The sequence below is a fragment of the Neofelis nebulosa genome, chromosome 6 (assembly GCF_028018385.1).
Source record: "Neofelis nebulosa isolate mNeoNeb1 chromosome 6, mNeoNeb1.pri, whole genome shotgun sequence".
In the NCBI taxonomy this organism is placed as follows: Eukaryota; Metazoa; Chordata; class Mammalia; order Carnivora; family Felidae; genus Neofelis; species Neofelis nebulosa.
Window position 1 is genome coordinate 151,990,644 of NC_080787.1, and position 13,801 is coordinate 152,004,444.

The 13,801-nt window shown below is 42.0% G+C and overlaps 1 protein-coding gene and 1 long non-coding RNA gene across 4 annotated transcripts in view; one reads left to right on the plus strand and one right to left on the minus strand.

Annotated features, from left to right (window-relative positions):
* The first annotated feature begins 2,361 nt into the window (after positions 1–2,361).
* LOC131515160 (uncharacterized) lies at positions 2,362–4,712 on the plus strand. The gene is made up of 2 exons (XR_009263483.1): positions 2,362–2,859; positions 3,627–4,712. It is a non-coding gene; the product is annotated as an uncharacterized LOC131515160 (long non-coding RNA).
* A 3,214-nt stretch (positions 4,713–7,926) lies between these two features.
* C6H6orf118 (chromosome 6 C6orf118 homolog) overlaps positions 7,927–13,801 on the minus strand; it is a 28,457-nt gene continuing 22,582 nt past the window's right edge. The window contains exons 8-11 of one of the 3 annotated variants that reach the window (XM_058735859.1): positions 11,084–11,137; positions 10,461–10,522; positions 8,439–8,762; positions 8,087–8,178 (exon numbers count right to left, since the gene is read on the minus strand). In XM_058735859.1, the coding sequence (XP_058591842.1) occupies positions 8,693–8,762; positions 10,461–10,522; positions 11,084–11,137 (186 nt within the window). In that variant the 3' untranslated portion in view covers positions 8,087–8,178; positions 8,439–8,692. Of the gene's footprint in view, positions 8,179–8,438; positions 8,763–10,460; positions 10,523–11,083; positions 11,138–13,801 lie in introns of all 3 variants that reach the window. The other 2 variants (XM_058735860.1, XM_058735858.1) reach the window with 2 other exon arrangements.

Below are 13,801 nucleotides of genomic sequence, written 5' to 3' on the forward strand. Positions count from 1 at the left end.
GTGGTATCGTGTGTGCTTGGGGCAGAAATAGAGCCCATGCTTTGAGGTTTTGCCGAGTCATTCTGACCTTGGTAAATGTTAAAGTACAGCTTCCCTGGGAGCCCAGGAGCAGAGTCCACAAACATGAAAAGTGGAAAACTTCCTTTATCAACTACAAAGCTATAATCAAACAGTGTGATACTGGCATTAAAATAGACACGTAGACCAACGGAAAGAATCGAGGTCCCGGAAATAAACGTCCACAGGTACAATCCACTCACATTTGACAAGGGAGCCAGGAAGACTCGACTGATAAAGGAGAGGGTCTGCAATAAACGGTGTCAGGAAAATGGATAATTGTGTGCAGAAGAAAGAAATTGGACACCTACCTTACATAACTCATGAAAGTTAACTCGAAATGGATTAAAGACTTAACGACTGAATTCTGGAAAACTCCTGGAAGAAAACGGGGGTGGCGGGGGAAAGCAACTTAACATGGGTCTTGCCAATGATTTTTTTTTTTTTTGGCTAAGACATCAAAAGCATCAACCACAAAAATGAAAATTAATAAATGGGACTACATCAAACTGAGAAGCTTCTGCACAGCAAAAGAAACCAACAACGAAATAGAAAGACAACCTACTGAAAGAGAGAAAATACCTGCAAATCACGTATCAGATAAGCGTTAGCATCTAAACTATGTAAAGAACTCCTAGGGGCGCCTGGGTGGCGCAGTCGGTTAAGCGTCCGACTTCGGCCAGGTCACGATCTCGCGGTCCGTGAGTTCGAGCCCCGCGTCAGGCTCTGGGCTGATGGCTCGGAGCCTGGAGCCTGTTTCCGATTCTGTGTCTCCCTCTCTCTCTCTGCCCCTCCCCCGTTCATGCTCTGTCTCTCTCTGTCCCAAAAATAAATAAAAAACGTTGAAAAAAAAAAAAAAAGAACTCCTTTCACTCAACAGCAAAATAACAAACAGTCCAATTTAAAAATGGGCAGAGCTCTGAATGCTGCAATAAACGGAAGAGTGCGTATATAGTTTCGAGTTAGTGTTTTTGTTTCCTATACCATATGATTTCACTTCTATGTGAAATCTGAAAAACAAAAGCACATGAAAAGGACTCATAAATACAGAGAACTGGTGGCTGCACGAAGGAAAAGGGGTGGGGGCGGAGGAGGGCATGAAGTACAAACTTCTGGCTCTAAAATAAATGAGTCAAGGAGATGAAAAGTACAGCAGAGGGCATAGAGTCAATATCATTGCAACAGCCTCCTCTGGTGGCTACACTCGCTGCGGTAAGCACTGAGTAATACATAGGACCGTCCAGTCACTGTGTTGAAACTCACATAACATTGCATGTCAACTGTTTACCTCGGTTTGAAAAAAAGACCTAGTAAGTGTTGTCAAAGAAGTAGAGAAAAGGGAACCCTTACGAACCGTTGGTGGGAGTGTGGCAAATTGGTGAAGCCACTGCAGAAAACAGTATGGAGATTCCTCAAAAACATTAAACATAGAACTGCCATATGATCCAGAAATTCCGATTCTGGCTGTAAATCCGAAAAAACTGAAATTAGTAGGTCAGAGATATCTACACACCCATGCTCATGACAGCATTATTCACGTAGTCGAGATATGGAAACAGACTAAAAGTCAAGAAATGAATGGAATGAATGATGGAGATATATACATATATATGTAAATAAAATATATAAATACACAATTTTTATATATGTCACACATCTGTATATACTCCATTATATATGTATGTTATATATAATTATATATTATATTACATTATATAATATGTACATCGTATATAAAAGTAAAACATATGCACACATAACATATTTTTTATGTTCTATAGATGTGTATATATGTGTCCATTTGGGTATATATATATATATATAATGAAATATTACTCAGCCACGAGGAAGAAGGAAATCCTGCCATTTGGGACAACGTGGATGAATTTGAGGGCATTATGCTAAGTAAAATAAGTCAGAGAGAGAGAGACAAATACTTTGTGGTCTCACTTATGCGTGGAATCTAGAAAAGCTCACGTCATAAGGAGAATGGAATGCTGGCTACCGGGGTGGGGGTGGGGTGAAGGAAAAGGGGAGGTAAGGGTCAAAGGGGCAAATGTACAGTTACAAGATGAGCAAGTTCTGGCTATAATGTACAATACGGTGATTACGGTTCATAACCCTGCATGATATCCTTGAGAGTGGTTGCAAGTAAATGCGACGTGTTGTCCCCACAAAAGAATGGTAATTCTGTGATGTGACAGATGGGGTAGCTGACTCCACGGTGGTGACCATTTCCCGGCATATAAACGTACGTACGTATGCTTTAAAGTGACGGAATGTTATATGTCAAACGTCTCTCTCAGTAAAACTGGAGGGAAAAAAGAAGGTCTTCGCAGAACGGTCAAGGTCTCGGGCCCTGCACAACCCCAAACAGAGCAGAGAGCTCCGTTGGCCGCAGTGTCGATGCCAAATGAACAAACCTTTTAGAATATTTGTTTTTTTTTGAAAAAGGAAGAGAGTTTTATCAGAGCCCAAGCGAGGACACCTGCCGGGGATACACAATCTTCACGAAGAAGAGAGCGAAGGAACGTGTGAGACAGGACTGTGTGTGTGTCTGTGCCATCAAGAATTAGGAACCCTCAGCAGCAAGGCCATTCCAGAAAACTGCAGAAAATTGATCTCACGCTTGCCGGACGGGCAAGGTCGCAGGCTTCCCGGCTTGGGAACCCAGGGAGATTTTTACTCTCTAGTTTGAAATGTTTCTTTGAGGCCACTTGCTAACAAAGCAGATGTCCGATGCGAGCTCGGGGCAGAAACAGAGCCCGCGCTTTGAAGTTTGCTGAAGTCGTTGTGACCTTGGTAAGAGCACAGCTTCGCTGGGAGCCCGGGGGCAGGGCCCGCAAACATTAAAAGATGAACATTCCCCTTATCAGCAGATGTGAGGGCGCGAGGCCATTTACGGCAACGTGGCGAACGGCCAGCTGCTCAAACACGAGACACAGCACCTGGCAGGGGAGGAAGTCCAGAAGAACCCAGAATTCTGGGTTAGAGGGAAGGGAGGGAGGTCCTGCACACTGCTCTCACGTCAGAACCCAGAAAGGCCTCTGAGGGTGCGGGGGGCAGCCCAGAGTGAGCGCAGCCCGGCAGGGAGAGGAAAGCTGGGAACCGACGGGACCACCCCTAAGTCAGCACCTCCAAGAGACACCCGGCCTTGAAACTTACCGGCCCTCCCGCTTCACCTCCACAGTCACCATCGTAACTCACGGGCATTCGCTCCCAGCTTCCAGGTGTGTTACCTGTGGGCTCACTTCAACCCGAGCCCCCCCTGCACCTGCTCTCCTGTACACCTGGGCCTGGGAGCCCTGTCTTCCTCCCGCTCGGTCCTCTCCTTCTGTCCTGACTCCCGGGACTCCAGGCTCCGGGCTCCAGCCCTGCTCACCTCCTCCTCCCTCTGGAGACCCTCCAGGGGGGTTCCCCTCATCCTCTGGATTCTCCTTCCACCCCCTGCTGACTCCCCAGGGTCTGTCTCCCCGCCAGACGTCTCCCTCTGGATGTAATTCCCCAGAGACGGTAAGCTTCATATGTCCCCAGATGAACTAACCTTTACCCTGGGTCCCCTGTCTTAGTGAAGGACAGCAGCATCTGAGTTGCCATCCAAGCCAGAAACCCGGGAGTCACCTCGGAATCCTGTACCCCTTGGTTTCCTCATCCAGTCCCTCCCACCGACTTAGACCCCTTGCACTTGGTCCCTCTCGTGTCCTCACTGCCACCCCCACGGCTCAGACTCACATCACCTCCAGCCTGGACTCCCACAGCAGTCTCCTCCTGGCATCCTTCTCTCCAGTCCCACCTCCCACAACACTTTTCTGAACAGTCTTATTTGACTCCATCCTTTCGTTTTCCAGAACCACCAGCCCCCAGTGTCAGGATATACACACACACGCACGCACACACACACACACACGCACACACCCCACAGCCATCACCACCACCAATGCCCACGCCAGTGCCTATCCATTTGCTCTTTCACTCACACGGCTCCTTCTACCCAGAATCACCACTCCCCTCATGGGAGCATGAGGTAAGGAATAACTCACAAAGTCGACTGGGCTTTTTGTCCCTTGTGCCTCATGGATAGTATTAATGAGATCTGCGGGCTCATCTTTGTTCCGTCCTTACACCATCACGAATACCCCGCAGCCCCATGACAAATTATCGCATTCGTTGCTTTACACAAAATATTAAATTGGGATGAAATTTAAATTCTAGAGAATACATCGAAAAATTTTAAATAATTCCCTGAGCTACAAAATAAGAATAATAACCGTAACCTACCTCATAGGATCACATGAGAATTAAAGAACACAGGCAAAGTGTATAGACCAGCGTCCCCTCTATGATAAGGGCTGAACAAGTGTCAGCATAACTGTCATTGTGTAGCAACTGATAGAAAATAATACAACCGACGCTTATGAATCCGCTTTCAATATTAAACTACATGAAGATCTTAGAATATTTGCTTCATGTTCTTCTTTTTTAAAAGAAAGAAAACACTACAGATACGGCTAAAATACTGAAGCCAGCCTCAGCCTTCCCGTTCCTCCCTCCTCTCTTCCCTACAGTTAATCGACATCCTAGAAGCAGTGAATTTCATACCAATGCATGTTTAATTATCTGTGTGCTTTTATTTTCTAATTATATTAATAGCACTACCATTGTGTGTACTCTCCTCAGACTTGCTTTTTTCAACCAACATCATGTTTTGTATATTTCGCCACGTGGACATATTTAGTGCGATTTCTCTCATCTGCTTTGCAGTGTTCCACTTAAAGACTTGACCACCAGGACCATTCCTACCCGACTCAGAAACCATGGTGCCTCTTCTACAGTATCATTCAGTGAACATCAATAGATAAATATTTAGATGACAGATGATGATGATGATAGACAGATAGACAGACAGACAGGACAGATAGAGAACGAGAAAGAATGAGAGACAGAGCAATCTCCTTGCGACACTTTAGGGCAAACGCAGCAAATCAAGATAGACTAGGTTCAGCTACAATAACAACTTGACCCCAACATCCACTGCCTGACCGAAGAAAGCTCGCGTGGTAATCGCGTTGCATATGCAAAACGGTGGGCTCTGTTTAAGAACTCGGTTCGCAGCGGACCCAGTGTCCCAGGAGCCTCACCGCCTAGAATACAAGTCTTCACAGCTTCTGCCATAAATATCTCTTTCATAGTCTACACTCTGATTAACACTCTCTCTCTGCTCACTTATTTCTTTTCCTAAAGCACAACGCCATCCTCTCTAAAGCAGACAAATCCCACCCCGTCACTACATCCAGCTCAAAGGCCAAGGTCCTCGCGGGATACACAGTGCTTTCTCCATCAGTCGAGAACCAGGATAATTACAAGAAGTTACAAATGGCTATTTATACAAAGGGTAAGAAGTCCTTGCTCCGTAGCCTTACAGAGAAGGTTTTGCAAGGGTCCCCTACTAAGGAGCAGAGTGAAGTCCTGGCTGCATCAGGACAGAGCTCTCCTTCATCATCCTTGTCGCTGGTTTGGTCCCCTTTTGTCCCCTTGGGCGTCTGTGAAGTGGCCTTTGGGGAATACATTCTCTTAGGGGATATGCGGTTTCCTTCCTCCCTGCTCCTCTTTGTGGATGTTCAGGGAACCCAGCGGTTAAAGCTTTTGAGCAGCAACGGACTTACCTTGGGTTCCTGATCGCCTTTAATAGTAAAACTCCCTCAAAACTCAGTGCACATCCAATCTGTTTGCTTCCAGTCTGTTCCACGAGCCCACGACTCACTTAGAGGTGCTCTCAGAGCCCTTTACTTCCTCATCCTCATGGCCCATCCCTAATTTACCTTCCACAGCCCAGAGGCTGTGGGGCTTTGGTGGAAAGGCCGCATCTGTAATTCATTCTTTACTTTCCGACATATAATCAGGCGGTGGCTCTTTCAAAATCTCACCTCTGACATCTGTAAATTCAAAGCCGCCCGCTTTTCCCACACTGAGAAGTCACATTTCTGACCTCTGTATTCCCTTTCATTTCGTTTTACAAATAAGCCCATCTTTCCAGAATTCACCTTTCTTGTCGTGTGCGATCACAACCATCCCGCGTTGGCCCAAACAAGTTACATGGCCCTCAGGCAAGGAGGGCTGCAAGATGCTGGGGACACACAGGTATTCGGTGAGCTTTTTGCCAGATCACATCCCCCACCGTTCATGTCAACTCACACCTGCTCCAGCAGTGGGTAAGAATGTGCCCACCGGTGTCCTTGTACGCGTTTAGTTTATCAGGCTTTCTTTTTTGTTGCTGCTTTTCTTTTCACACGTCTGCCCCACAAACTGTCAACTCCCTAAGGATTGAGGCCACGTCTTCCTTTCCACACTTCCAACAACTAGCCAACTGTCCGAAATAGACCCGTAATGTTGATCTGATGCATGTCGCTTGAATACATGAATGAATGCTAGGATAACTTGTATTGCTTTCTTTTCTTTTCTTTTTTTACTTCTATTGCTTTTCAATGAAAAGTTTACCAATCCGAAGGATACACACGACAAAGTGCCTGCTATCAGAGTTTGATCCCAGCTCTATTTTTTACCGTGTAGTTTAAGCAGATCAATTCACCACTTCCCATTTTCACTCTCTCCCCGGTATAATGGGAAATATAGTGCCTACTTGATAAGATTCCAGTGAGCATATATAATCAATAGAAGGCAACTTGAACATAGGGAATTCAAAAACATTAGTAAAGTCCAATTTATTTCTGTATATGATAAACATCTGCTTTTTCAGCTGCCACCTTTTCGTCTCTAAAAGCAGAGTGAATCACGCCCCAGGAAGAGCTAATGGATTTAAACCCGTGGCAAGAACACCACCTGACATTGACCTCCTGGCCCACAGAAAGCAGACCCTGCCCATCTTGTTTCTCTCTCTCCCTGACCTCAAACTCTACTCTTCCAGGTTGGGATCAAATCCCTAATGTAACTCGACCCTTACGCTGATTTTCACAACAGCCCTGTATACGGTTGCCCAAAGAAATTGGGACTGATACTGGGGCGCCTGGGGAGCTCAGTCGATTGAGCATCTGACTTCGGCTCAGGTCATGATCTCACAGTTCATGGGTTCGAGCCCCGCGTCGGGCTCTTTGCTGACAGCTCGGAGCCTGGAACCTGCTTCGGGTTCTGTGTCTCCCTCTCTCTCTGCCCCTCCCCTGCTCGCACTCTGTCACTCAAAAAAATACACAAATAAACATTAAAAAAATGCTTTTCAAGAAACTGGACTTGTATTAACTCTAAGCGCTCAGGCCACATTATAGGCAAAGTGGGGGTCAAAAAAATCAAGTCACAACGTTGTCATGAAGATCACAATCAGTTGAGACGTGTGTGGTACAAAGCCAGGCGAGTGCTGGAATGTTTCAGAGCACTGCAACACTTAACAATCAGTAAAGATGATTTAATTGAGTGAGTATTAACTACATGATTACTACATTTTACCAAATGTATGTATATAAACTTGCACTGGCAAACAAGAAACATATTTGATCAAGCATAAGAGACTCTTAAAAACAGAACAAACTGAGGGTCGATGGGGGGTGGGAGGGAGGGGAGGGTGGGGGATGGGTATTGAGGAGGGCACCTTTTGGGATGAGCCCTGGGTGTTGTATGGAAACCAATTTGACAATAAATTTCATATATTGAAAAAAAAGAAAAAGAAAAAAATATGAATCAAAGATTTAAATAAATAATAATAAGACAAAAGAAAAAGAAACATATTTGATCTGTATTGTGGCAGGGATGAATTTCTTATTTCTATCAAATAAGCAAAACGTAGTTTTCCTTGGAGAAAACTATGAAATGAAAGCAGAAAATACCCTAACAACTGCTATCGTTATGAATATGCACACAAAGTAAAGCTAATCACATGCACACATGTATTTATTCCAGTATCTTGATGCATATAATGCATTAACTTTATTAGAAATTAAAACTGAAAAAAACTGACAAAATGAGATGTATCTTCACTACTTTATACACATCTGCAGACATTCACGCTATGTACATGATGGCTGTGAATTTTCATGGGTCATTTTTCCAGTCCCTTGAGGGTTGTTGTCTGTTTCCTTTAAGTTTACAAATTCTGTAATGAAATCCCAAAGGTTCCTTAAACACAACAAATGAATACGATAGATGAGAAAGAAAGTACCTTAAGCATAAAAGGAAATTTTTAAATAAACATCTGTTTCAGCGCATATTTACTCAAAAACACATGGCGAGACTTTGTAATCTTCCACTTTGATTTTAAAGGATTTTTTGTAGCATTTTGGCCTTGAGTGTAGCAAAGATTCTCCCTAACTAGGGGGGACAACCCCCTGCAGCATTTTCCAGACTACACACAGAGTGGCTGCAGAAGCAGAATTTACCTTGAAGATAGTGATGTTTAAACTTTAGGTCCATTCACTCTCGTGGCCAGAACTATGGAAGGAGCCTCCCCAATTTGGTATTTTTAATTCCGTCTTCTTTTCCATTGAAGACACCCAATATGATCTAAGACCCGACAAAACCTGGATCCACCTGTACGGTTCACTCAGCAACCATTCCAACACCTTTCTCTGGTGACTTTCTCTACGATGTAAACTGGAAAGTAGGGTGTTCTGTTTCATAGAGTCCTTTGCAGCTAAAGATGGCCTGGGGACACAGTGCTGGGCCATGAGATATGTGTGGATCCCCGGGAAGGGCCTTCCCCTCTAAATAAAACAGAAAAGCCTCATGATGAGAAGCTCTTTGGCTTTTGTCCTTTTCTTCCCCCTTTGTTCCTCCATGGGACAGAGATTCATGCCTCTCGACAGGCATATTTAAAAATTTTTTTTAAAATTTTTTTAACGTTTATTTATTTTTGAGACAGAGAGAGACAGAGCATGAACGGGGCAGGGTCAGAGAGAGGGAGACACAGAATCTGAAACAGGCTCCAGGCTCTGAGCTGTCAGCACAGAGCCCGATGCGGGCCTTGAACTCACAGACTGCGAGATCGTGACCTGAGCCGAAGTCAGCCGCTTAACCGACTGAGCCACCCAGGCGCCCCCTTTAAAAAAATTTTTTTTTTTAATGTTTATTCATTTTTGAAAGAGAGAGCATCAGTGGGGGAGGGACAGAGAGAGAGGGAGACACAGAATCTGAAACAGGCTCCAGGCTCTGAGCTGTCAGCACAGAGCCCCATGCGGGACTCGAACTCACAGACCACGAGATCATGATCTGAGCCGAAGTCAGATGCTTAACCGACAGAGCCACCCAGGTTCCCCTGAAGACAGCCACATTGAGGAGGAAAATGATACTTAAGGGGAACAGAGAAGGAAGAGCGAAAGACACCAGTTCCCAATATTATCATTGAACCTAGGCCCCCTACAAATAAACGTCTTTTTACTGTTTTTACAAATTAGTCTTTTCCATGCTTAAACTAGTAGTTTTCTGTTGCTCTCGGCCTTACCAAATCCTGAGATTTGAACTATAGGACCAACTGCAAGAAAATTAACCATAAAAGGCTAACCATGTAAAACAGATAATATAAATCGGCCATTTCACTTTTAAATTAAAAGTTGTCAGAGCAACACCTATATAGGCTTCTTCAAAAATTTAATATCTCTAGGGGGCCTGGGTGAGCATCCAACGGTTGAGCATCCAACTTCGGCTCAGGTGATGATCTTGCAGTTTGTGAGTTCGAGCCCCACATTGGGCTCTGTGCTGACAGCTCAGAGCCTGGAGGCCGCTTCAGATTCTGTGTCTCCCCCTCTCTCTGCCCCTCCCCCGCTCATGCTCTGTCTCTGTCTCTCAATAATAAATAAATGTTTAAAAAAAATTTTTAAATTTAATATCTCTAAAAGCTATATAATTTGAGAAAAGAAAGCCACCCCTACTCACACGTCTCCCCACTTTCCCGATCCTTGCCCATGAGAATTTAGTCTCAATTCTTCACTTCTTTCCAAATAATTTATTTCTATATTGCTAAACAACATATACTGACTGAGATTTAAATCTTGGGCTAAGCATTCTTTTATACGTGTGTGTGTGTGTGTGTGTGTGTGTGTATACATTTTTTAATGTTTATTTATTTTTGAAGAAGAGAGAGACAGAGTATGAGTGGTGGGGGCTGGGCAGAGAGAGAGGGAGACACAGAATCCGAAGCAGGCTCCGGGCTCCAAGCTGTCAGCACAGAGCCCGACGTGGGGCTCGAACCCACGAACCATGAGATCGTGACCTGAGCCGAAGTCGAACGCTTAACCAATGGAGTTGGGCTAAGCATTCTTAAGCACAGGATGAAACATGTCTATTTAACACTCACGAATATAAACATTTCCAAAGTACTGTTTAGTCTAATCTCGGTTCGAATGGATGGTTTTGAGAGTAGCATGAGATTGTCCCGCTTCTCCTATCATGACATCAATACTTACTGCTGCTCCCGCTCACTTGTCTCATGCTTCTCTAGGTTCTGCTTCACATTGTTTTCAATAATCTACCAAGAATAAAAAATCATTGTTTCCGTATAATGGCATGGTATTGCTCATACATATCAACAAGAACATTGAACCAAAATGGAATACAATTTCTGGAATCAGGCATAACGTACTCATGTATGCCATATATAATACAGAGGAATATATATATATATATATATCCTAGAAGTAGAACTATAGTCAGTTAAGCAGCAGATTCTTAGTATGAATTTTGGAGGGCTGTCCTGACAGTCATTAGAGGAGCCAGTTCACTACACTCCTTGTCACCATGTAAACTCATTACAGTTCATTGTTAGGTGTGGAAGGGTTAGAGGAACGGTCAATTCTGATTGGTATATCCAACTATTTAAAAAGGTTGTTTATTTTTTTCACTAATACATTAGGTTATACCTGTCGGGTTTTAAGCTACTGTCTACATACTGAGATATTCCTAGCATTACAGAAATTACCGTTTAGAAGGATAATGCATATATTCTTATTTTGTATATGACACAATACAAGAAGCACACAGCACTAAAGGAAATATTTCTATTGGAAAACACTGATTCACATAAACTTACATGTATTTTCTTCTTTAAAATTCGATTTGCTGTTTCTAATTTTATAGCTTCAGTCTGAAGGAGAAATGGTTTTAAAAGTAAGATACTTGGTTAAGAATATATGTTAAATACTTTTCCCCACTTATGGAACAAAAATCTGTAAATGATGTTATTCTAAGTTCAAAAGTAGCCAATAGCACATCGTTTAAAAACATGAACAAACAAAGCATGACTGGAAGGACAGGTAGTAAGACAGATCCTAACCCTCTAGATCAAAAACAAGAGGACATAAGGGTTGATATTACAAAAACCTAGAGAATTTTAGGGAAATTCTAGAGCAGTTCCTCAATTTTCATAACTAATCACAGAATCTGTTAAAGTGGCTTGATACAATATAAAAATACAAATATCAATAAGTCACATATATACCAGCAATAACTGATTACAAACTGTAATGTAAAGTGTTTTTAAAGTTTCCATTAACAATAGTAACAGATGCCATAAAGTCCAGACAGCAAACATAAAAAATTAAGAGCCAATGCATAAAAATAAATTAAATAAATGTAAAATGACCCTTGATGGGAGTGTGAATATTGTAAAGCTGTAATTTCTTCCCGAATGAATCTATAGGTTCGCTGTAAACACAACCAAAATACTGAGAGTATTATTACTGAAACTTGAAAAATATTTAATACTGTGAATGAGAATATCCAAGATAATTGTGAGCAAAATAATGACGGGCAGAGGGTGTAAACATTTGCTCTTTCACATTAGCAGTTACATCAGTGAACCTAGATAGTATACAATTAAAAACCTAAATTGAGCTTTCAACCCAATTCTACTGCTTTCTCACTGTGACTTCAATCAAGTTACTGAGTGTATCTGTGCTGTGGTTTCCTTATCTGAAAAAGTCGGTTAATAATGGCTTAGGGTTGTTGGAAATTATACGAAATAGTATTTTTTAAATGTTCACAGTAGTATCTGGCACACTGTAAATCCCTGATGCATTTAGTTATTTTTTATTTTGGTTAGAAATGACATATTTCAGGGGCGCCTGGGTGGCTCAGTCAGTTAAGCGTCTGACTTCAGCTCAGGTCACGATCTTGCGGTTCGTGAGTCCAAGCCCCGCGTAGGGCTCTGTGTTGACAGCTTGGAGCCTGGAGCCTGCTTGGGTTCTGTGTCTCCTTCTCTCTGCCCCTCCCCCACTTGCAGTCTGCCTCTCTCTGTCTCTCAAAAATAAATAAATGTAAAAAAAAAAGTTTTTTTTAAATAAATGACATATATCAAATCCAAAACCAGAAATGAATTATTTCATAAGATAGTAAAAGCAATTCTATTGTAGCTTCTAGCATTTGATTTAAGGAGCAAAATATATAAATAATAAATAGCTAAAGTAATATAAATTAGTGATATGGAACCCTTATACAGACTTTTCTATTTCCTAGATTCAATCCACTTTAAGAGGTTTTAATCATGAAGGAAAAATTTACATAATTTTACATTACATTTATGATGTATCTTGTGATACATTTACATTATTACATGATTTAAAGCTATAACATATTTAAAGTTATATTATATAATTATATATACATTGCATAATATATAATACAATTTAATATAATATATTTAAAGTTATAATATATTTAAAACTATAACATATTATTTTCAATGTTTAAAAATTCGACTGTAAATTAGTGTTCATTCTCAGGACATTATGTCATTTAAAAAAGAATAGACTGTAGGGGTACCTGAGTGGCTTAGTCGGTTAAGCCTCGACTTCGGTTAGGTCGTGATCTCATGTTCGTGGATTCGAACCCCGGGTCGGGCTCTGTGACAGCTCATCCCATTCTGTGAGCTGTGACAGCTCAGAGCCTGGAGCCTGCTTTGGATTCTGTGTGTGTGCGTCTCTCTCTCTCTGCCCCTCCCCCCTCTCAAAACAAAGAAACATAAAAAAAAAAAAGGACTATAAACAAAATCACAGAAAGAAATCTGAACATACTATTTTAAAAGAAAGAGAGATGTCAAAATAAGTTTAAACCACTACTAACTTCCTATACACTTTATAATTCTGCTTTTTAAAAAAATTTTAATGTTTATTTTTGAGAGAGAGAGAGAGAGAGAGACAGAGCACGAGTGGGGGAGGGGCAGAGAGAGAGGGAGACACAGAATCTGAAGCAGCTCCAGGCTCTGAGCTGTCAGCACAGAGCCCGACGCGGGGCTCGAACTCATGAAGCGCAAGATTGTGACCTGAGCCGAAGTCGGACATTCAACTGACTGAGCCACCCAGGCGTCCCTTTATAATTCTGCTTTTTAAAAAAAGATTGAAAAAATAGTGCTGGAAAAATCTATGTAATTATATAACCATGAGACAAAGAATAATCATATATCATTTATAAACTCTATAACAAAGTGATAACATTGAGTCAGATATTGCACAAATTAATTAGGTTACGACATACAAAAAGTAGAATACCATAACATTTCAAAACACAGACTACAATTTACATGATATTGTTCATCATTGGTTCGTCAAAATGGTTAGTAATAACTGTTAAAGACTACTTCTAGTATAGTAGACTTCCTTTTCCATGGCAGTAGCGAATTTCTATCTTCTAGCACAATTGTTCAACTCACTGAAAATCTAACTACGAAGTTTCAGTGTGACACAATGAAAACTGTTAGGGCTTTGGAACCCCCAAAGTATTAAGCTCGAATCCCAGCTTTGCCGCCTCTAAC